General features: G+C 45.0%; 2 protein-coding genes across 3 annotated transcripts in view; one reads left to right on the top strand and one right to left on the bottom strand.

The window, feature by feature from the left end:
• The window catches only part of CNOT11 (CCR4-NOT transcription complex subunit 11), a 30133-nt gene extending 21844 nt beyond the window's left edge, over positions 1–8289 (bottom strand). Inside the window, exons 1-2 of the mRNA XM_075917180.1 lie at positions 7756–8289; positions 1915–2079 (exon numbers count right to left, since the gene is read on the bottom strand). Of these exons, the coding sequence (XP_075773295.1) occupies positions 1915–2079; positions 7756–8188 (598 nt within the window). The 5' untranslated portion in view covers positions 8189–8289. The remainder of the gene's footprint in view (positions 1–1914; positions 2080–7755) is intronic.
• Positions 8290–8530: 241 nt separating this feature from the next.
• Positions 8531–23833, top strand: part of TBC1D8 (TBC1 domain family member 8) — a 105414-nt gene continuing 90111 nt past the window's right edge. The window contains exon 1 of one of the 2 annotated variants that reach the window (XM_006133189.4): positions 8531–9146. In XM_006133189.4, coding sequence (XP_006133251.2) covers positions 9140–9146 — 7 coding nt within the window. In that variant the 5' untranslated portion in view covers positions 8531–9139. The remainder of the gene's footprint in view (positions 9147–23833) is intronic. The other variant, XM_025189715.2, reaches the window with a different exon arrangement.

The raw sequence follows: 23833 nt of genomic DNA, 5'->3' as shown, positions 1-23833 counted from the left end.
CCCCTACAAAGTTTCCCCTGTGATTAGCCTATACTGTATTGTAATTCCATATCATTCTTTAATGCTGCACAAAAGCCATCTGTAATGACGAATGATATGAAAGTATAAAGACAATAGGCAAGCACGATATGATACGGATATAAAAAAAGTCCGCGAAGTCGTGAATCCGCGATGGTCGAACCGCGAAGTAGCGAGGGCTCACTGTACTGCGCCGGCTGTTGGGGCAGGGCAGCCCACACACTTCTGGGACCTGGCGCGCAGCTGCAGAACTGCCCCCCCTCCCGACCCCACAGGAAGCCTGTGCTACCTCCGTTGATACTGGGAGTTCAGCGTGACATTCATCTTGGGGGCTGCGGGCAGCACAGTGCGCTCTCACAAAACATTTTCTGAGGCCCAGTATTTTTTCCCTAAGGACCAGTACTGGGCCGCGGACCAGTTTGGGAAACGCTGATCTAGTCCCTGCGACAAGGGCAAACTGCAGTCTGAAATGGCCACTTATCATTGGCAAAGGGATGTGGACCCGCTGCTTTTGCTTATCCTGGCTGCTCCCTGCAGCTCTAGTACCCTGAGGCCTTGCTTCAGGCCCTACAGCCTGGGAGCTTGCCTGGCCAGAATTTTCCCAGCCTTGCTCTAAATCAGGATGCCTCTAGCTTCCCTAGCAGCTAGCTCCCTCCTGCTCTGAGTCCTCCCCTCCAAGAGCCTGTAATTATACTGCCCTCAACTGGGCTTCTACCACCTCCAGCTGCTGGCTCCACACCTCCAGCATTCCAGTCCTCTTCCCATGGTTGGGTTTTAACGCTAAAGGGCCAGTGTAGAGCAGACTCCCCATCACGCAGGTCATACCAAAATATATGGAACCTCCAGCAAAAAAAACAAAACAAAACAAAAAAAAGTCAAGTTGTTTCATCTTGGTTTCTTAATTGAATACCTTTTAAAAGAGATCTGATTTTTGCTGGTCAGTTACATAGTTCTTGTGAAAAATCAGACACCTCCAACACACTGTAATTTGGGCACCCAAAGTGTCAAGTCATTTTTGAAAGTTTAAGTCAAAGAGTACAGATTTTACAAAAATGCTCAAAAAGATTCAGACACACACACACACACACACACACACACACAAACACAGGAATAAGGCAGGAAAAGTCAGGCAATAGTTTGAATACCACACTATTATTTCAGCTACTTATTAAAAAATAACTTCTCAAACAATGAGAAAAATCAGTCTGTAAATCATAATGAATGGGTTATTACATCCTTATAACATCAAGCTTGAATTTTTGGTGTGCAAATTGGCCTCCATTCACTATATACATCTTTCCCACTATTTCAATCAGAAGCCCCAAAAGTGACTACTAAAAGAGTTACTCACAAACAACCTCTCTTGCCTGCTAAGTGGTCCAGAATCATCATTTTCACGAGATACAGTCAGCCAAATTAGGCATCCTCCCAATATGGAGAAAATACATAGGAAGCAACAAAAAACTGAATCATCTTAGATTTATAAAACCTATTGAAAATTCACTTTAATATCTGGTGCTGCCAAAAGATATAAACTGAAGAAAGAGAAGTAAAAGCTGCCTAATAGTAAATTAATCTTTGTTTCTGAAATTGGAGACACTTCACAAGATGCAATGGAATGAAATTTAAGCATAAAAACTGCCTGAACAAAAGACATGTTTCAGAAGTAAAGCCTTTTCACATATTGTGAAGAATGTCTTCACAGCCTCAAAGAAAATGCTATATATAAAATCTGCTTTTTAAGACAAACATATGGCAGTTAAAAATATCCTGTGTTTAAAGTTTCCACAGCCTAGAATTATAGCTCAGCTCACTTTACACTTGGAAAACTTGTCACCTCCACTATTATCTGAAGGAAAAGCTGTCAGGATGTACCTAAAATAGTTTATTTCTTACCTGCTAATGTTAGCTGAAGTCCACTTATATCCACTGACTGGGCCATGTTTCCTATATCCATTAAGGCAATCTGTCGAGGAGTCTTTTTGAAGAGTTCTCTAGGAGGAGCCAACATCAGTTGGGAAAGGAAAAATTTTTCTGGTGGAGTTATGGGGGGCAAGAAACCTGTGAAACACAGTTTTCCTCACTTGTTACATAATGAAAAAACTTTTTTAAAAAGAATAGCGGCAATTAATACGTTACACTTTTTATCATAAAGGAATGCTATTTGTTAAACAAACTATAGTACAAATATTAAAAGTAAGACTGCCACTTAAAAATTAATTGTGATTAATTGCAATGTTGAATAGAATAAGATTTTTTAATATTTTGCAATGTTTTCAACATTTTCAAATATATTGATTTAAATTACAAATTTAAATTACAAATGTACAGTGTTCACCTTATATTGTTTTTATTACAACTATATGCACTATAAAACAGAAGATAGTATTTTGCAATTCCCCCCATTATGAGTACTGCTGAGCAATCTCTTCATATTGAAAGCTGAACTTACAAATGTAGAATTATGTACAAAAAAGTTGCTTAATTTTTGAATGCAGTGTAAAACTTTAGAGTTTACAAGAGTTCACTGAGTGGTGTTATTTGTTCAATCACAAATTTGTTTACATTTACAAGAGAATGCTGCTTGCTTCATTTTTACAGTGTCACCTGAAAGTGAGAATAGGTATGAACATGTGACACCAGCTATGACCAAGCCAAAATATTTACGTGTCAGATGTGGTAAAGATTCATATGCCTCTTTAATGCTTCAATAATCATTCCAGAGGACATGCATCCATGCTGATGACAGGTTCTGCTCAATAACTATCCAAAACAGTGTGGACTAATGCATCCTCAATTTTATCATTTGACTCAGATGCCACCAGCAAGAAGACTTATTTTCTTTCTGGTGGTTCAAGTTCTATAGTTTCTACACTGGAGTACAACTCTTAAGACAACAGAAAACATGTGCCACACCTCATTCCTCTCACATTTTGGAAAGCACTTAGGAATCTTAAACGATTGGTTAAATATCTTTAGAAATTTCACACTGGTACTTCCGTGTTTTGTCAAGTCTACAGTGAAACTGTTCTTAAAATGAACACGTGTTGGATTTTCATGTGAGGTGCTAAAACATGAAATATATGGCAGAATACAAGTAACAGAACAGGAGGCATAAAATTCTCCCCCCAGGAGTTCATTCACAAATGTAATTAACATATATTTTAACAAGCCTCATGGGTATGGAAGCATGCCCTCCGGATTGGTGGTAGCAGTGTGAAGGGGCATATAAATGTTAAACATATTGCAATGTTGGCTACAAAAGTGTCATTTGAATGCCTGTTCTCACTTTCAGGTGACACTGTATATAGGAAGCGGGCAGCATTATCTCCTATAAATGGCAACAAACGTGTCTGTCAGTGAGTGGCTGAACAAGAAGTAGGACTGAGTGGACTTGAATATTAAGTTTTACATTTTTGTTTTTCAGTGCAATTATGTAACAAAAAAGTCTAGATTTTAAGTTGCACTTCATGATAAAAAGCTTGAACTACAGTGAACTGAAAAATACTTTCATTTTTACAGTGCAAATATTAATAATAAAAATTATATTAAGTGAGCATTGTACATTTTGTTGCAACTGAAGTCAATACATTTTAAAATGTAAAAGCATCCAAAATATTTAATACATTTTAATTGACATTCAATTAACAGTATGATTACAATGATAAATGTGTTCAATTAATTGCATAAGTTAATTCTGATTGACAGCCCTAAATAAAATGAATGAATTAGGCTGACACTAAAAATATTATTGTTTTAATATTTTAAATTAAATCTATGCCTCTGCCTATTTATCATTTAAATATGAGCAGAATAATTTTGATTAAACTGTCTGTTGAACTAAACCCAGTCAGGGTTTCTCTGGTTTTAACTATAAAGTTTTATTTAAAAATACTTCCCCAGCCCTATGTCTCCATTTTTGGGTTGAAGGCTAGGTCATAGCATACTGTAAGGGCCAAGGAAGCCATCTAGAATTAGTTTAGTTATTACAATTAAAAAAAATCTTAGTTCATCACTGTTACCAACGTTTGACCATTCATATTAGTAAAATATAAGCCCTTATACTGTAATTACATTCATGAAGTAGACCCACTACTTTTCAAAGTAATCAAAGTGAAAAACTTTTAGAATCCAGTTTACCTGTCACTATTTATAGTTTGATTTTCATTTCAAAGCCAAGAAATACAAATCATCAGTTTCTCATTCAGGTTCTTAATGCTCCTGAGTTTGGGCTTCATATACTGCAGGGAATGTTTGTTTCAAAACAACTTTGTTAAAATTATGCAAACATTTATATTAGTCTGGAATGTTGATAAAATGTCATGGAACATCATTTTTGGGCCTAGTTAAACAGACAGGACCCCTTTTAGATCAAGCAGAACTTGCATGTTTTAGAATCTTACCACTATCAAGTGTTAAGCAAATCTCCATGGCTACGTCTAGACTTCATGCCTTTTTCGGAAAAGGGATGTAAATTAGACGTATCGCAATTGCTAATGAAGTGGGGATTTAAATCTCCCGCGCTTCATTAGCATAAAATTGGCTGCCGCTTTTTTTCGGCATGGAGCTTTACCAGAGAAAAGCGCCAGTCTAGACGCTGATCTTCCGGAAAATAAAGCCTTTTCCAAAAGATCCCTTATCCCTTATTTCAAGAGGGATAAGGAATCTTTCGGAAAAGGCTTTATTTTCCAAAAGATCAGCGTCTAGACTGGCGCTTTTCTCCTGCAAAGCTCCGTGCTGAAAAAAAGCGGCAGCCATGTTTAAATCCCCGCTTCATTAGCAATTGCGATACGTCTAATTTACATCCCTTTTCCGAAAAAGGGATGTAGTCTAGACATAGCCCATGTGTTGTTAAAGCATCATTTATGACACTAAGTTTTGAACAGTGTACTTCATTTTATTTACGTTGAAAACTAAAATGACTGTACACCTAGCACATCTATACCTTAGTAAGCACTAGAGTAACTTTGAAAGATTTTAAAATTTGGACTTTTCAAATGAAGTTATAAATATTTGACAGTCATTTTGCAACACGTTATAAATACTTTTTACTGATATATACCTCAAAGGACAATATTTCAAGTAACTGAATAAAAGATAGTCTTTCTAATTGTCATCAGTGAATCCACAGAATTTTACTTTCAGCTGATGGGTACATGCCTCTCCTAATAGCTGCTACAAGAGCCATGTCCTGCCCTGCCTCTCAGCCAACCAGTCAGGCAGAGGAGGGGGCTGGCATAGACCCCGCGTGGAGCAACATGCAGGTAAGCACTTATGTGGCCGGGAGGAGACCATAAGCCATGTGGCCCTCCAGCTGCACAGAGAAACACTCTTCTGCAGTTGGAGTCCTGGCACCTGCCATTGTTGGTTGGCTGAGAAATGGGGCAGGAGGAGAAGCACTGGGTGGTATTCCCCAGCTCCAGCCCCCAGAGCCACGTACAGCACCACAGGGCTAGGTGAGGGGGTCGCAGCAGGCACTGAGGGCTCTAGGGGCAGGACTAGTGCTGGGTTGCTCTGGAGGCTGAGCTGGTAATAGGGGATCTATGGGGCCATGGCTAGCACTGGGGGGGAATGGGTACAATGAGGCTCCGGAAAGAGGAGGCTGTTACTGGGGGGGTCTGGTGGCGGGGGGCTCTGAGAAATGGGGGATGAGTGCAGGGGACTTAGGTCAGTGGCTGGTGCTAGGGGGTAGCGGAGGGCTCTAGGTGTTGGGGGCTGGGCCTTCTGGCAGACTGATGTTGTATTTGCAAATTCATCATTTGCATAAAACACACGCAAATATGCAAATAAAATATTACTAGTCCACCAAAAGTGTGTGAATGGGTTTGTCAGTCCCCAGTATCAAAAAGGTTGGGAACCACTGCTCTAGAGTATTGCTGGTCAAGTTCAACTCCTTTTCCCCACACTCTAAATGGTCACTACAAGAGCTTGGAGAATACTGCAAAAAAGTTTGCTAAAAATACAGGGAATAACAAAGTGGTTTTTTTTCCTCCTAAAAAGCATGAGTGGGACCTCCCTTAGCTCTTATGCAGGAAAGTGTGGGTAGAGCACTGAATTTTTCCACAGAACTTGTCTGTTTTTTTCCCCAGTGTTTTTCAGGAACAGAAGATGTTTCTCAGGTGTGATTAGTAATAACTAAACCCATTCCCCCTTCAAATTCCTTTTCTTTTTGTCCCTCTGGTTTCAGCATCAATATTACTCCCTCCACTTCTTCAAAGCAGTGAAGCAAACCCTGGTAATTCTCATGACAAACCCTTAAAAAGCAGGGTTTTTAAGGTCATCCAGCCCCCGGCTTGCCTGGATCCAGCCCGAGGCTCAGGGCTCTCTCCCCTTCAACATTGAGGAGCCCACGCTGGCATTTCCAGCCCTCCCTCCCCCACCACAGGGCTGGAGCACACAAAATCTACTAGCCTGGCCCCCATAGGCTCTGGCATGCAAGAGAAAGGGAATGTCTGGAGTATTTCCGCTTTTCATTCGAGGGCCACATCTGTGAGGTGGGTTTTTTTTCCCTTTTGCTTCTCACTTGTGCGCAGCCCCCAGCTGATTTTTATGTGGCTCGGGGCCCCCACAACCCAAAAAAAGTTGGGGCCCCCACCCTTGGCATAAAGTATTTCATGCTTTCTTAAAGCATTGTAAAACAGCAAAATGCACCACACCCTCTTTTCCTTGTAGTGCCTTTTTGAAAATAAAATACGTAAAAGCACTGCTCAACAGGGCCTTGCACCACTCAGTAACACATCACTCTGATCCCTAGCTCGAGGGGTGGGGGGGTAATTAAAAATTATTATTTTTTTTTGTTCCTTGCCCCCAAACAGATAAATATCTGGACAGAGCGTCACCCTCCAGCCCTGGATCACAGAGACATGACCCTATTATAGGGATGCATTTGTACTGGAAACAGAGGGAGCAGTGACAGGAAAGCCTCACTTTTTGCATACATTCTAACACCCAGAAAAAAACCACCTCTTACATGGCTGCTCCAGTGCTGGGGAATGGAACTGAGCATGCCCATCTCACTTCAATTTATCTGCTCTGTATATTAGTTACCTTAGTAAGAATCCTTCTGATTTAGACTGGGGAATTTATTTTTATGTAGACCTCCTCAGTTTTCATGATTTTAATGTAATGTCCCCAAAACTGAGAGCCAGGGAGATGTGCACTGTGAGTAGAGTATGACCATTGCCAAATGTGCTTTTAAACATTTTGCCTTTTAAAGTGCACTGCAAAAGGAAAGTGATGAGCCTTTCACCATGTGTTTTAAAACAAAAAGCCTGGAAGGCATGAAGTGTCTGACCTGAGAACTACCTGGGTTTCTTTTGCTGCTTTCTAGAGAGCAGTTCAGATGAGTTAAGAACTATGGAGATGGGTGCTGAAGTGAAGTGTTCTCCAATTAACAAAAATGTACTTAACCTCCTGAAAACTTCTTTGTGAAATATTCACTCACACCCGCATCTGGGCTCTCAGTCAACACCTCACCGCCCCAACTCGCACAGACCCGGGGAGGATGCTGGGGCAGACACACCCGGGGCAGGCTCAGGGCCAGTGGATACGAAATAAAGCATCACTCCGAGCGGGGCCTCCTTCCAGGCCGCTGCCCGTCTCCCCCGAAAGGCTCGGGTGCGATCGCTGCTGAGCGGCCACAGCCCGGGAGTCCCCGCAGCGGCGCCGGCCCCACCCCCCCGGCGGGCCCAGGGAAGCGGCTGCGGTGACTCTCGGGGGCGAAGCCCCGGGCGGTACCTGAGAGCGGCGGCCGCTCGGCCTCGTCGCCGCGCTCGGGCGCGGGGTTGAGCAGGTGGGCGAAGATGGCGGCGAAGGGGTTGGCGGCCAGCGGCTCGGTGCGGTACATCTCCCACAGCAGGTAGAGCGCGGTGAGGCGCTGCGGGGGGCTGGGCAGCAGGTCGGGCTGCTGCAGCAGCAGCACCAGCACCGAGCCCAGGCGGAAGTGCTCGGCCTTGCCGAAGTAGTGGTGGAAGGCGCTGGACAGGCCCTCGAAGGTGCTGCCGCCCGCCTCCTCCGAGACGATGCTCAGCAGGCTGGAGAGCTCCTTGGGCGACAGGCTCATCCTGCCCGCCGGGGCCCCCGCGCCGCCCGCCTCCCCCCCGCCGCCGGGGGCCCCCGCCTCCGCGCCCAGCACAGTGCAGGGCGCCGGGCTCCCCCCGCCCCCGGGCATCCAGCTCCCCGCGCGAGCGCGCGCCTGCGTGCAACCCCCGGGCGGCTGCGAGCCGCCGCCGCCGACTGCGAGCTCGGCCTGCCGCTGCCGTAAAGCCGCGCGCCGGCTCCGGTACGGCGTGCTTGCGACACTGTCGCGCCGCACACGAGGCCGTTATGGGAGGAGGAAGGGAGAGATCGCAGCCGACGATTGGCCAGCGGCTGCCCCACTAAGAGCCCGAGGGAGGCAAGGGATTGGCTGCCGCTGCCGTAAAGCCGCGCACCGGCTCAGGGACGGCGTGTTTGCGACATTGCCGTTCAACATTCCCGGCGCTTGTGTAGGGGCCGGGAGATATAGAGGCAGGGGATTGGCTGGCGGTTGCCCCATCGGGAGCCGGAGGGAGGCGCGGGATTGGTTCCTGCTCACGGGCCCGACCCAGAGAGGTGGGGCTTTGTGGGGAGTCTAGTTCCCTCCCGCCAATCAGCGAGACGTGTTCCTGGGTTTTGTAAGCGCGCGCGCGCCTGGGGTTGGCGCAGCGGCCGCGATTCCGGGCGAGCTGGAGCGCGCGCCTGGGGCAGCCGGAGCCGCGTTCGTCAGGCCTGGAGGCCCTTAACGTTTGCAACCGCCCCCCCGCCCCAGCCCGGCAGCAGAACCGAGGCGTCCTGCTGCCCAGCCCCCTGCGCTGGTGGCTTCTGGGGGGTCAGACCGTGTCCACGTGCCGCTCCCTGCTGCAGGCTACAGACTTTTGTTGGCCGAGATGCCCTTTCGGCAGCGTATTGGGTGGTTAATTGTTATTGCCATAATCAGAGTAGGGATGTCCCCACCAGCCAGGCTGGGCCTGCTGTGCTGCATGTGGCTGGGCTAGAGCAGCTCCCCGCGGCCCCCCCCACCCTCCGCCCATGGGATCCCATTTAAGCTGTTACACCGAATGGTGAACTGATTGAACAGGATTTTCCATCCTTCAATCAGAGCATGATAGGTGAGTACTAGATTGATTTACTTAGAGTCGGTAAAGCTAAAGTGCAAGCTCTGCGTTTTGATTATAGAAGTTGTTTTTCTTTCCTTCCTTGCTTAAATAATAGAGACGGCTGCCTGAACAAAATATCCCAGGAACGGTGAACCCTAATGCATTTGGCAGAGAGGATGTGGTAGAGCAGGAAAGAGACAGAGACATAATTATAGCAAACTGTTTGATTTGTTACAGAGATTGTATTTTAGTTTCAGCAACCATGCTAAATAATGTAAAAAATCAAGTACACCCCCTACCTTGCCTCATTTGCAATAACATGCTGGGGAGGGGTAAGATCCATCCAACAAACAAAAATGAAATTAAAGCACTGTCAGATACAGTAATTCCTCATTTAACACTTGCCCACTTAACACATTTTTGTGATAGCATGAATTTTTTTTTTTTTAGGGAACTTTCTTGAATTACACAACTGTCCCCGGAATAACACTCTTTCCCCAGCTGGCCTGTTGCCAGCGGCTGCGCGGGTCTTCCCAGGCCTCCCTGCAAAGCGGAAGAGGGTTCGCTGTTCCCCGGCAACCTCCCTCCCTGCCCACGCTGGACGCAGTGTGGGTCCCGGCAGACCTGTCACAGGGGCATACTCCCAACCCAGTCCCCCTCCCCTTCCCTTCCCCAGAGCCAAACACCTCCTCTCCCTGCTGTAACCCAGTCCCCTTTCTCCCCCAACCTTATGTCCTGGTCTCTACAGACACTAACGCTTGAAACACAACCCCCACCTTTTCCATTATTTTCAGTGGGAAAATTGACCCCGCATAACACGTTTTCACTTAACACGATCATTTTCTGAAACCTATCTATAGTGTTAAATGAGGAATTACTGTACTATTATTCTCATGAGTCTTTCCTCCTTAGATACACATTCCTTTCCTTTGTTGTTTAAGTGTTCCATCCCATTTAGGTTGTTTTTATATAACAATGCTAATAGACGGAGACAATGTAGTCCATCTGGGTCAATTCACATGTCTAACAATCATACCCTGTAATGATTTTTTTCCTCAAAAAGGGGAATTTTTTTCTCTAAAAGTCTTCACTGCAACTAGAAGTGTCAGAGGCAACAAGGAATGAGACAACTGTAGCAGGAACAGGTTGTAAAAAAAAAATGTATCTTTAATTCCTTACAAAGAGAAAAAAATTGACATGACATCAATACTACAGGAAACTCCACATTAGGGATGTAAAATCCTGTTTAAACATTGGCTGCAGGGGCGGATATAGGGCAGGGCGAACGGGGCGGCCGCCCTGGGCCCCGCGCATGTGCCGTGGCACCACCGCGCATGCGCCGTGGCAAAGGGGGGGCCCCCGCGGAGTTATGCTGCCTGGGGCCCCACAAAACAGTCACCTGCCCCTGATTGGCTGTGTCTAGACTGGCAAGTTTTTCTGCAAAATCATCTGCTTTTGCGGAAAAACTTGCCAGCTGTCTACTCTGGCCACTTGAATTTCCGGAAAAGCACTGACGATCTCATGTAAGATCATCAGTGTTTTTCCAGAAATACTATGCTGCTCCCATTTGGGCAAAAGTATTTTTCTGAAAGACTTTTGCGCAAAAGGGCCAGTGTAGACACCACAGTACTGTTTTCCGCAAAAAAGCCCCGATTGCGAAAATGGCGATCGGGGCTTTTTTGTGGAAAACCGCATCTAGATTGGCCACGGACGCTTTTCTGCAAAAAATGCTTTGGCAGGATGCTTTTCCGCAAATCTAGACGTGCTTTTCCGAAAATGCTTTTAATGGAAAAGTTTTCCGTTAAAAGCATTTTCGGAAAATCATGCCCGTGTAGATGTAGCCATTATGTTTAACTGGCTGAACAAGCGAGTAGGAGGGCAGGACTGGAACCAAGGGCAGAGGGCTGCTCCAGTCGTTCTGGAACATCTCCCACCTGCCATGAACCACATGGAGCTGGGGCAGCCCCCTGCCTGCAGTGAATGGGGTCGTTGCCTTAGCCCCTGCTAGTTAACTATAACCACTAAGTATCACCCAGTAAGTGTTGTTAACCATTCACATCCCTACTCCACATGCCTTACTGGCTGACCATGTAAGAATAAATCTTGAGTTAGAGAGTTTTTAAAGATGCCAGTGTGAATGTAACTCCAGGCCTAACTATTAGCTCGAACACCCTTAGCACAGCACCCTTAGCTCGAAATAAGTGATATAATTTGTGCTACACAACTTCCGTAGCTTATTCCTAGTGTATTTCGAAATAGCTTGTTTCATAATATTTCTAAATAACTCACTATTCTGAAATTCCCCTTAGGCTTCATAGAACGAGTATTACCAGAACACCAGAATAAGCCACCCATTATTTTGAAATGAAATAATAGGCTGCTTCAGTAGACATGGAATAGCTATTTTGAGATACTTCCATTATCCCAAAAGAGCTTTGCAGTGTAGACGTACCTTATAGTGCAACAGCTGCATGAGTGTGCTGAAAATTGAGAAACATGAATGCATCGACACAGGTAGGATGCATCTACACTAGCAAGATTTTGTGCAAAAGCGGCTGATTTTTTGCAAAATCTTGCCGCCTGTCTACACTAGCCGCGAGTATTTGCGCAAGAACACTGACTTTGTACTGTACAAAATCAGTGATTCTTGTGTAAATACTCCGACGCACCCACTCAGGGATAAGCCCTCTTGTGCAAGAATACTTGTAGATAGCCAAGTTAATTTCTTGCGCAAGAGAGCGTCTACACTGGCACGGATGCTTTTGCGCAAAAGCAAATCTTTTGCACAAAGGCACATGCCAGTATAGACGCTCTCTTGCACAAATACTTTTAACGGAAAAACTTTCCAGTTAAAAGTATTTGTGCAAAATCATGCCAGTCTAGACGCAGCCATAATGTTTAGTTCATTAGCTGCTGTACATTGTAATGAGAAGCTTCAGAGGGGTAGCTGAGTTAGTCTGTGTGACGTAGTGGGGGGGAACTTGCTGGTTTCTATGGGTCTGTGGTAACCCCACTGGCTGCCGCCGGTACCACAGCCCAGAAGGACAGAGATGGGTCATTATGCAAAGGGATCTCTCAACCGTCTGACCAGCTAACCCCCATGGAGAGGAATAAAGGAAGGTGAATGCTGCCCTGTTTGGGGGGCAGGGCTGGAGGAAAGTTAGTTAGTTTCTGTCTGGGAGGATGGAGGAAGCAGCCTCAGCAACAGGCTGGGGGGTTTAGAAGCCAAAACCGCCCCCCCCCCATATCAAGGGGGGCTGAGGCATCCTAGGCCTGCCCTGTAACCTGATGACATCTGTGCTGTGCTGTATGCTGGCGAAGCAATAAACCACCTCTATTCTACTGGCTGGTGGAGTCTGTTCGTGCCATTTCGGGGGTGCAGGAGGCGGGGAACCCCAACGCGTCGTCACAGTCTGTAACTAGAAAAACTTAAACAACAAATAATCTAGTAGCACCTTAAAGACTAACAAAACATGTAGATGGTATAGTGAGAGTTTGCCCTTTCAACCAATTTTCAAATATCAGAATCCCACATATATAGGTGTGCTAAAATTTATGTATCTCCATCTACTTACCTTCTACAGCATAGCATTTGTTAAGGGTGAAATCCTGGCCCCACTGAATGGCAAACTTCTGACTTCAGTGGAGTTAAGATTTCATCCTAGATTAATAAAAACCATTTATAAGATGGTAAATTATTTTGTATGTATACCTATCTGGTTACCAATCCTTTCTTTCACTTGTTGGGTAAAATTTCCTCTAAAACAGGCCTGGATAGTGAACAATTCACAACAAACTATTCAATTAATGTTTCCTGGTATTACTTAATCAGACTTTTATGATTTTTACAAATGTGCTCTTCTAAATGTTCCGTGTGAACAAATTAAACATGTTTATTGTGAGCAATACTTTGAGTACTCAATATTTGCAATTTGATATCGGATCAATGATATTTCTGTTCCCTAAATGGATGACCTATCCTTTCTGAGCTACTACTGCTTCCACCCAAAAAACACTTTAATGTAGGCCCTGATCTGTGCAGATCCAGTTGCAGGATCAGAAACTTAAGGACTTAAATCCTGGCTACAAACCAGAAATTCACTTTTCAAGGATCTTACCAAAAAACCCACATACTTTGCATGAATGTTCAGAAAAAGTGAATATGGTTTTAATATGTATTAACCACTGAATCAGTGTAAAAAAAAAAAGACTGTCAATTACCTTCATGAAGTCCAATTCTGCTGCAAATCTTGAATTCCTTTAACTGGCAAGTTTTGCCTGCATAAGGTCTCTAAAAGTAATATTGACAGTTGAAGATTCCATTTATATATTTTGATGTGGACGTGAACATAGCTGTAAGTACTCCATATTTTAACACACAAATTTTGGTGACCTAGGGACTTCTGTTAGGGATATGTCTACACTTCATGCTTATTTTGGAAGAAATTTTTCAAAACAGAGCATCTGCACACAGAATGCTCATTGAAATAGTGCTGAGCTATTTTGAAATAAAGCATCCAACCGATTGGACGCTAACTCACATTTAAGGCCACCCAGAACCACTTCAGGCAGGGCATCAGGACAGCAGTTACTTCCTGAAGCTGCTGCTTGAGGCTATCTGAGCATTGTGCTTAAAGGGACCCCCATACGAAGGATGTTAAAATGTGATTATCTGGTAGAGGCAGTGGGGTGGGGGCAGGTGGCACCCCGGAGATGGTGCTGGGGGGAACTGGCTTTTAAGCTGACTCCCTCCAGTACCAGTTTCTGTCCCTCTCCCCCCCCCCCCCCTTCCTACTTCTGATAGAATGTGTTCCACAACATTTGTGAGAGGAATGGAGAGATGTTCCTCTCTGGGTAGAGGGACAAAGGCCAGCTGGGAGGGATGGGCCTTTGAACAGCTGTGCACAGCTGCCAACCGGTAGGCCCATCAGGCAGGCATGTGCATCTGGGAGGCCCTGAGGGAGAGTTTCTCACAAGGACCCTTGGGCCTCCCCACTAGGGGCCTGTGCCTTGCCCCACTTTGCCTTTACTCCAAATGCTCCCTTCCCCACTACCCAGCAGAGACAATAAAACAGACAGTTTTTTAAAACATGAACGGTGTGGTTTTTATTTGGGGTCAAAGTGACTGGGGAAAGAACCTGGGAGAGGAGAGTGGGGGGAGGGAAGGAGGGAGAGGCTCAGGGCTGGAAGTGGGATTGGCACCTGGTGCATTAGGGTCTACTGCCTCATATGCGAGGACCTCAGTGATCATGGAGTGGGAGCGGAGAGACTAGGAGGAGAAGCAGGAGGTCGAGCTGGAACATGGTCAGGCATAGGAGGAAGGCCAGGAGCTGGGCTGAGGCAGGAGCTGGCTCCGTGCCAGCAAGGAGAGACCAAAGGGCCATGCACATGATGGTGGCCCTGCTGTGGCAACTCCCTCCAGGTCTTTCTCAGCAATTGTATGCCTTCCTGGTCCAGCATCTCATGCAGGGCATGGAGATGTGCTCCCACAGCAATTCCTCCTGCGTTCTCTGGTGCCTGCAGATCCCCTGGTGTTGGGCAGCTGCCCCAGGTGGTGTTGCCTGCCCACCTCTCGCAGCTGGTCCAGTGGAAGAGAAAAGAGAGAGGGTCAGTCATCCCTGGAGACACAGTGCCTGAAGCCAGCCCTCATCTGTGAGCTGAGACCGACAGTTCTCGGGTCAGATGGAGGTGATGTCCTGGGAGCAAGACCATCTGCAGCCTGGAGAGTGGGCCCTTTCCTACAGAGGCCCAGATGTCTCCAGGGGGGCAGTCTCACCACCCCCAACAGCTTCCCCAGCCCTAGGGGACAAGCAGGCATGGGAAGTTGATGGCTGGACCGGGATCATGCAGGTGGGAGGGGGGACCATGGGCCAGCTGGGCTTGCCTTGGTGACATGCACATGCCGGGTCCAGGAGTGATGGTGTCCTAACAGGATAGGACTTGTATCCTTGGCCACTGGAGGAGAGGGGGTCAGGGTGTAGTAGGGAGGTGTGTGAGTGACAGACTCTCCTGTGCCTCACTGCACTGTTCCCTGGAGCAGGTGTTGCCTTGAGAGTGCAGACATGCCCATGTGCGGCACTCTAAGAGTGGTGGCTTGTGATAGGAGGGTGTCCCACCTGGATGTCAGACATCTGGCTGGTCTCCCCAGGCCCCGTGAGCAGGAACCCAGGGGTGCTCTGGTGCAGCCTTCTGGGGCTGTGTGGGCAAGACCGATGCTACGTGTACATCCACAGGCATAGATTGCAGCATGATTCCCCAGGCCGAGAAAGCTGAGTGAGGAGCAGACCCCTGTTGCCCGCCACCTCCACCCTGTCTGTGTTATGTACCTAGGATCACTCACCTGATCATCCTTCCCCGGCCTCAAAGGATGCCTGGGACACATCCAGGCGGTGGGGTACTGGCTCAAGGGTCAGCGTGGTGACAGTGCTGGCTGCATCAGGGTCGTCCTCCTTCTCATGCTTCTTCTACCCATGACTGGCTTTGCCCCTCAGGAAGGCGATAAGCACGTCTCCAGCCCTGAATCGACCACCAGGGGTAGGGAAGGGACTGCACTACTTTCCAAGATGCAGTGCAGGTCCTGGTAATAGGGGAAGGAGTGGGATTCTGGCATATGCCTGGCAGAGCTTCACTTTCACCTGGATCTGCTGCTGGGTCTGGATGTGGCCCTTTGAGGCCAGGCTCTTGGCCATGCAGCCGTATATTTCAGCGTTGCACCGACTGGTGCAGAGATCCTGGAGGTTTTCCTCTTCGTTCCAAACCTCAGTGAGGGCCAGAATCTCTGCCCCAGACCAGGATGGCACAAGTCTCTTGTGGTGCCTGGCAGGCTCCTGAGAGCCGTCAGAGTGGTCCCTGGGAGCAATGGAGGGTTCTTGGGGGGCTCATGGGTCACTCATGATGGTCAGATGACTTGCTGTGGCAGCAGCAGTGTGGCTGTAGTCTGGTCCAGCTTCCTGCCACAAGCCCTTTCCCCTGCAGTTGCAGCTTTAAGGGCTTCAGGGGAAGGGAAGCTGTAGAGTCCTGATGAGTGTGGCCAGAGTGGTACCTGTGGAATTTCCTGGAGGCCTCTTTCGAAATAACTGTGGCTGCCACATCTACACACACCCTATTCCAAAACAGCTGTTTCAGAATAGGCATTATTCCTCATGGAATGAACTTTACAGAAGTCAGAATAAGCTGTCGGTTATTTCAAATTTATTCCGAAATAACGTTGCTGTGTAGACGCACCCTTAGGCACCCCAGCTATAAACTCAAGGTTAGATGCAGATGGTTCTTTTGAGACTGTTTTTGATGTATAAATCTCATTCTAAGGCGGGGAATTCTTCAAAAATTTTACCCTACATCTTCCTCCTTCCTCATATAGTTAAGGAGAAAATATTAATATTGGTGTAACTCCATTTACTTCAGTAGAGTTACACCTTGCTTATACTACAGCTAATGTTGGTCCATAATGTTTTATTTAAAATATGATGAATTTAAGAAAGCTCAACCCCCTAAAGAGTGGAGGCAAGAGATCTGAATAAATGAGTAAACACATATATCCAGGCTAGTGATGTTAAAAATCATTTAATACGGTAACTGAAACCACAAAAAATCTTAGCGGCTACACACACTGCTTAGCTTTGTACTGCAGAGTCCGCAACACAGCTTTCTCGGAAGTCTGTGCCCAGTCAGCTCCTGGGGAAGCGGTTTCGCTGCCCCGCCACAGGAAAGCTGTCTCCCTGGGAGCTGGCTGAGTTTAACCAATACCATTAACCAATAAGCTTACTGGTTAAATGGTTAATCGATTAAATTCTAACATCCCCAGTCTAGGCCATATGTACAATAGATGTTCAGTTCACAAGGAAATGTTGATTTTTAAAAAATTGTTCCCATCCCATTCGCTGTACCAGAAAGGTTTTTTTTTTTAAAATATTTTGTTTAAACGTTGTACCACAAAGTTCTGATAATTTATTTGCTATTTCAGAGAGAAGTAGTAGTGTATATGGTGTGAATCTGGGCCCTGCATTATCATAAATTGTCACTTTTCAGCAAGGAGGTGGTAATTAGGAAGAGGCTCAGAAATATAAATTTTTAAACTTGCCTTTAGGACATTGTGATCCTTCTATGCAAGGAAAATAAAAGGTGAATGGTATTTTTAGAGACATTACTTAGCACTGTGGAACAGTGATATTTATAGATCAAAGGGAAGATGACAAACACCATGATCCCATTTGTAAATGTATCTTTTAAAATGTTTTATTACTTTGTTTTCCTCAACAGTTGGCTCAGCTCCACTGCTGCCTTCAAGCCACCTTTTGTTGGTTTGATAATGTTTTCTACACACCCAGTGAAGACTTTGCTGGATATTTTTTCCAAATCCCCCTCCCTTTTGATTCATTATTGCCTTTTTAAGTATTCTGCATATCCTCAGAGTATCTCATTATTTTTCCCAACTTCCACTTATGTTAAAAGCTTTTAAAATACATTTTAATGATGCATAAAAGCAATGTGATGAGCTTAATAGCATGCTATTGATTTTTATCTGAAACAGACATTTGAAAGTTTCAATAGCCATTTAGCAATGTGTATATTTAATGTGGTTTGAGGAAAGGCAAATACAACAGACTTTTTCTACTAAAATTAGATACAAATTAATTAGTTGCAGTAAGCTACCTTACTAGTTTGTCTTTTTCAGTGTCTCCAAAACAGTAGTATCAATAACAACAAGGACAACCATACAGGGAGTAGAAGGTAAAGAAAAAAAATGCCCACAGGACTATTGTGTCCACACAGCTTCCACTTATCTACCAGTCATGGTTTTAATAATTCAGGCCTGAGCATTGCTGGTGGGGAGTATACTGTGTTAGATATAGCTAAGCAGTTCTCAACTGTGGGTTGAGACACCAAAATGAGTCAGGATCCTTTTTAATGGGCTAGTGTTAGACTTGTTGGGGACCAGGTGACCAATGTTGAAGGCCAAGCATCACCAGTCAGGACTGCAGCCAAAGCTTGAGCTCCACTGCCCAGAGTAGTGGGGCTTAGGTTAGCTGGCCCCTTAGCCTAGAGCAACAGGGCTGGAGCAGGCTCATGCTTTGGTTCTGCTTCCTGAGATTATTTAATAATTTTTGTTTTCAGAAGGGGGTTGCAGGGCAATGAAGTTTGAGAACCGCTGAAAACTGCAATTCACAGTATGACCTCCCAGTTGCTATATGGGCAAGCCATAGCCAAGCACAGAATAGAAAGTTAAGCAGGATTGTATTTGGCTGTAATTCAGACTCCATGTAGATGATACAAAGTTAGGTTGGTGTTAGCCTCTAACGCTGTAATATAGACCAGGCCTAACGGATTGAAGCAGAAAGTGAAATTAAAGCAGAAAGTGAAATTAAAAGTTTCACATCCTATAAAAGCTTCTGATTATGGTAAGCTGGGAGTTTAAACTTAAGGAACACATCATACTTTATATTGTAGGAATAAGCAAAGGGGAATTTTTGTCCCTGTAGTTATGTGGAACTGAAAACATTAAGTTCTCCATTTACTTCCCTATTGCATTGACCTTTTGCTTTCACAGGCACCCACTGTAGATTTCTATCTGGGACACTAGGGTTATTATTTCTAATACTATTCTATTTACAACCCCAATAAACAATTGGAGTAGCTCCAAAAATTGTGTTTGGTATCAGCAAATATGTTAAAAAAGTCATGACCCTGGAGAATTTAAAGTTCTACATGGACAAAAGAGACACTTAAGTGGGAAAAAGAGATACATAAGAACATACAAATAACCATGCTGGGTCAGACCAGTGGTTACTATACCTCAGTATCCTGTCTTCTGACAGTGGCAAATGACAGATGCTTCAGAGGGAATGAACAGAACAGTTATCAAGTGATCCTTCCCCATCATCCAGTCACAGCTCCTAGCAGTCAGAGTCTTAGGGACAGCTGGAGAAAGGGGTGATGTCCCTGACCCTCTTGGGTAATAACCATCCATGGACTTATCCTCCATGAACTTACCTAATTCTGTTTTCAACCCATTTATTCTTTTAGCCTATACAACATTCCTTGGCAACAAACTCCACGCGTTGATGGTGTGTGGTATGAAGAAGTATTTGCTTATGCTGCTGCTTTTTAATTTCATTAGGTATGTAACCCTTCTCCTTCTGCCAGACAGGGTCCGGCAGCCACCAGGGTCGGGTTCAATATCTAGGGGTCCATCTCACACAGAACCGGCTCGAGCGCCCACCCAGTAGCCTGGGAAATTCACACACCTATGGGCGCCTCTGAGAGGAATTGCTTCCCCACTCACAAGCACAGAGTCTGAGTGTAGAAAAGAAACATTTAATGAAACAGAGAAAGAAGTCACATGGCATTAACTTGGGAAAATACCACAGAGTTCATAGCCCAAACCATGAGCAAAGTCCAATACCCCATGAGTGAGTCCAGCAGCTCAAAATCTCCCAGAGTCTGACACCCCAAAAGTCTTTGTCCCTGGTCAGTGCCGCCCAGAGTTCAAAAGTTCACCTACAGGGTTCTACCTCCCAACCTGGGTGGAAAGGGAGGCAGGGGGGTTGATAGGGGCACCTTACGTGGTCTGAGGCCAACGGCGTCACCTCTCTGTACGATTCTGCTGCAGCCTTTACCATGAGCCACTCCACCATGCTCCAACCAACCGCTCCACTGGTCACCTGCCACTGCTCCTACCAGCCGTTCCCACCGGCTGCTCCGCTGGTCGCCTGCCGCTGCTCCTACCGGCCACCCGCCGGTCATTCCCACCAGCCGCTCCGCTGGCTGCAATGGGTCTGGCTCCTGGCCAAACCAGTGATTTTAGCTCTTAGGATGTGTCTAGACTACAGGATTTTGTCGACAAAAGTGAACTTTTGTTGACAAAACTAAACCTGCGTCCACTGCTGCTGAGTTCTGTTGACATAACATCGACAGAACTCAGCAGTTTTGTCGACGGCTGTAAATCTCATTCTACGAGCAATAACGCCTTTTGTCGACAGAGTTCTGTCGACAGAAGGCATTATTGCATCTACACTGTCCTTTCCCAGTCATGTCGACAAAGTGGCTTGCTTTGTCGACAGAACTGGATGTAGTCTAGACGGATGTAGTCTACACGGTCATGTCGACAAAGTGGCTTGCTTTGTCGACAGAACTGGATGTAGTCTAGACGCTCTTTGTCGACAGAAGCTTTGTCGACAGTATTTGTGGACAAAACTTCTGTCGACAAAAGCCTGTAGTCTAGACATACCCTTAGTGATTTCAACTCTTCAGCCATTACCTAGACTAGCAAAAGATTCCAGCTTCCACTGGACTAGCAAAGAGACTCCTCATGGAGTCTACCTCATGTCTGTCCTTAAAACAAAAGGGGGAAAGAGGCAGGTTGGGCCAGTCTTACAGCTCACACCTGGCAGGCTGACTCAAGCCTTTCAGCCCTTTCCCCCTGCCCCCACTCCATTCACACAACTTTGGAAGGGAGGAGGCTTGTTCCTCGGAGACCTCTTACAGTGATGGTGTCTCTCCTGCAAGCACTGGTGTCATGTTTTACAGTTCCCACATTTAGGGGTCGCATGATTTGTGATTCCCACAACAGCCACAACTTATTTACAATATACCACATTCCATTCCAACATTGATCCTCCATCAGCCCTGGCTGAGTTGGATTTACATAACCACACCTCGGATTCCTTACCCCTCCTGGCATGAACTGTATTTACATATCAATAGTTAACAGTTAATTATCTTGCAGAGCTAAACAATTGGGCTGTGTCTACATTGGCATCCCTTTCCGGAAAAGGGATGCTAATGAGACACTTCGGAATTGCAAATCCGCGGGGGATGTAAATATCCCCCGCGGCATTTGCATTTACATGGCTGCCGCTTTTTTCCGGCTCGGGGTTTTTGCCGGAGAAAAGCGCCAGTGTAGACGCGATTTTCCGGAAAATAAGCCCTTTTCCGGGAGAGTCCTTATTCCTACTTTCAGTACACTGGCGCTTTTCTCCGGCAAAAACCCTGAGCCGGAAAAAAGCGGCAGCCATGTAAATGCAAATGCCGCGGGGGATATTTACATCCCCCACGGATTTGCAATTCCAAAGTGTCTCATTAGCATCCCTTTTCCGGAAAGGGATGCCAATATAGACAAAGCCTCTGAGTGAGTACTCCCACCTCCCAGAGCAGGTCCCTCCTTTTAGCTGGCTGATAACAAGCAGTAGTTCAGCCCCTGCTTACAGGTTACCCCTAGTTCTAGGGTTATGTGACTATGTAAATAACATTTCCCTATTTGCATTCTCCATCTCATTCATGATTTGGTATATCCATATCCCTCCATAGTCATCTCTTTCCTAAGATGAACAATCCCAGTCTTTTCAATCTCTCATTTTTGTTGGCTTTCTCTGTAGCTTTTCCAATTCTAAATCTTTTTTTTAGATGGAGACAACCAGAATTGCAAGTAGTATTCAAGGTTTGGGCATACCATGGATTTATATAGTGTCATTATGATATTTTCTGTCTTATCTATTCTTTTCCTAATGGTTCCTCCTAATACTCTGTTAGCCTTTTTGATCATCCCCGCACATTGAGTAGATATTTTCAGGAAACTATCCATGATGGCTTCAAGATACAGTGCATAAAAGGAAGGCGCAGAGAGACAGAGGTGTTACATGGCTTGCCTAGTTTTACATTGGAAATTTGAGGCAGAGCTAGGAATTTAAGGTTGGTCTTCTGAGTCCCAGTCCAATGCCTTAAGGAAACGACATTCTTTGTGCAAAAAGACAGCATATCCCAATAATCTCCTCAGTTTACTTTCCCCATGCTATGTACATTGAAATAAATGACACAGCAACAGCTGCTATCAGTTCCACTTTCCAGATCAGCTGACAATGTGATCCAGGAACAGAGTAGCTGATAACTTTTCCCATCTGAAAACAAAGTGTGTTAGATTGACTACATACCAAATTTCCAGTGACCACAGGGGTTCTGAAGTTATTTATACTTTCAGAGTAAATGCCAAAATTAAGGGGGAAGTTTGATGACAGCAGTCTTCTTATGATACATCAACTGGAAACTATTTTAGGCAAGTTTGAAGTTATGGGAATGTTTCTGCAAACATACAGGCTGTGTCTACACTGGTGCAATCTCACTCAAAAGCGGCTGCTCTTGCGCAAAAACTTTCTGCCTATCTACACTGGCCGCGTGTTCTTGCGAAAGTAAACTGATGTTCTAATCTATAAAATCAGGGCTTCTTGCATGAGAACTTTGATGCTCCTGCTCAGGAATAAGCCCTCTTGTGCAAGAGCTCTTCCAGAAGAGGCCAGTGTAGACAGGCAACATGAATTTCTTGCGCAAGAAAGCCCTCTGGTTAAAATGGCCATCAGAGCTCTCTTGCGCAAGAGAGCGTCTTCACTGGCATGGATGCTCTTGCGCAAAAGCACATGCCAGTGTAGACGCTCTCTTCTGGAAGAGTTTTTGCAGAATAACTCTTCCGCAAAAGAGTTTTTGCGTGAGAATGCGCCAGTGTAGACGCAGTCACAGGATTTCTGTATCACTTTGTTGCTATTGCCATGATGAATGCCAGTAAAGAACAATACCTAATATAACACTTCTCAAACAATTATAAGTGTGTTTCTGTAACTGTAATATGAAGGCATAAAAACCACAGTAAATATCAATCTTGTAAAAACCCGCATCATTGTGAAATGTTGAAATTGTATCAGATAATTCATTCATGTGAGAAAGTGGCTTTTACCCACAAAAGCTTATACCATAATAATTCTGTTAGTCTCAATGTGCTACAGGACTCCTCTTTTTTTCCAGAAAATTCTGTGTTCATAGCTAAAATCTACACAGTCTGTTGATTCACATTGTTTGTGGTAAGAGTATTACTTCTGAATATTTAAAAATTCTAATATTACAACTTTTCAACAAAGGGAGGAAACTCCTTTTTTTACACATGACAAGGTGCAGAGGTACAGACAGCCTGATGTTTAAAAAGTAAAAATAATAATACTTACTACTTTCTGGTTTTGAAGTGCTTTACAAACATTCAATTAACCTTCCCACCTGACTTGTAGATCAGGTTAAAGTAATATCCCCATTTTACAGAGGAGGAAACTGAGACACCAGCTTAGGTCCAGAGTTTTCAGAAGTGTGCATTGATTTGTGATGATGAAGTTGATACTTTAAGCCAGGTTTTCCAAGATACCAACTATCCACAGCTGCCATTGTCTGCAACTAGAACTGAGGGAGTGTTGAGAATTGCTGGAAAGTAGGTTAAAATAAACAGATACATCTGAAAACGTGGGCTGTGTTGACTTCTTGCATTTGATATATGTCAGAAGTGCCCAGTTCCTGAAAGAAATGAATAATTATAAACTCCCAAAGCCTTTCAGTTTTGTCACCATTACAGAATGGCAAGAATGAAAACAAAATTTTGGAGATTTAAGATAACTATAGTAAAGGACAAAGCAAAACAAAGGAAAAAAGAAATGTCCAAGTAAATACCTTTATCTATGTAATTGGAATGGAAAGCAGTGTATATTTCCAATTCTTTCTACATCTCTACAAGAGAACATATAGATGGTTATAAGTCATTTCTGCAAAAGTGTGATGAATATTTTAGCCCTGACAGGGTTGTTGTTATCAACATTGCCAAAATAAAGGGGAGACAACTCAGATGTTTATTAGAATCCTTTATTAGAAACCTGCATGAATTGACTAAATACTGT

The sequence above is a fragment of the Pelodiscus sinensis genome, chromosome 1 (genome assembly GCF_049634645.1).
Source record: "Pelodiscus sinensis isolate JC-2024 chromosome 1, ASM4963464v1, whole genome shotgun sequence".
NCBI classification, from domain to species: domain Eukaryota; kingdom Metazoa; phylum Chordata; order Testudines; family Trionychidae; genus Pelodiscus; species Pelodiscus sinensis.
This window is presented reverse-complemented; position numbering and strand designations above follow the sequence as displayed.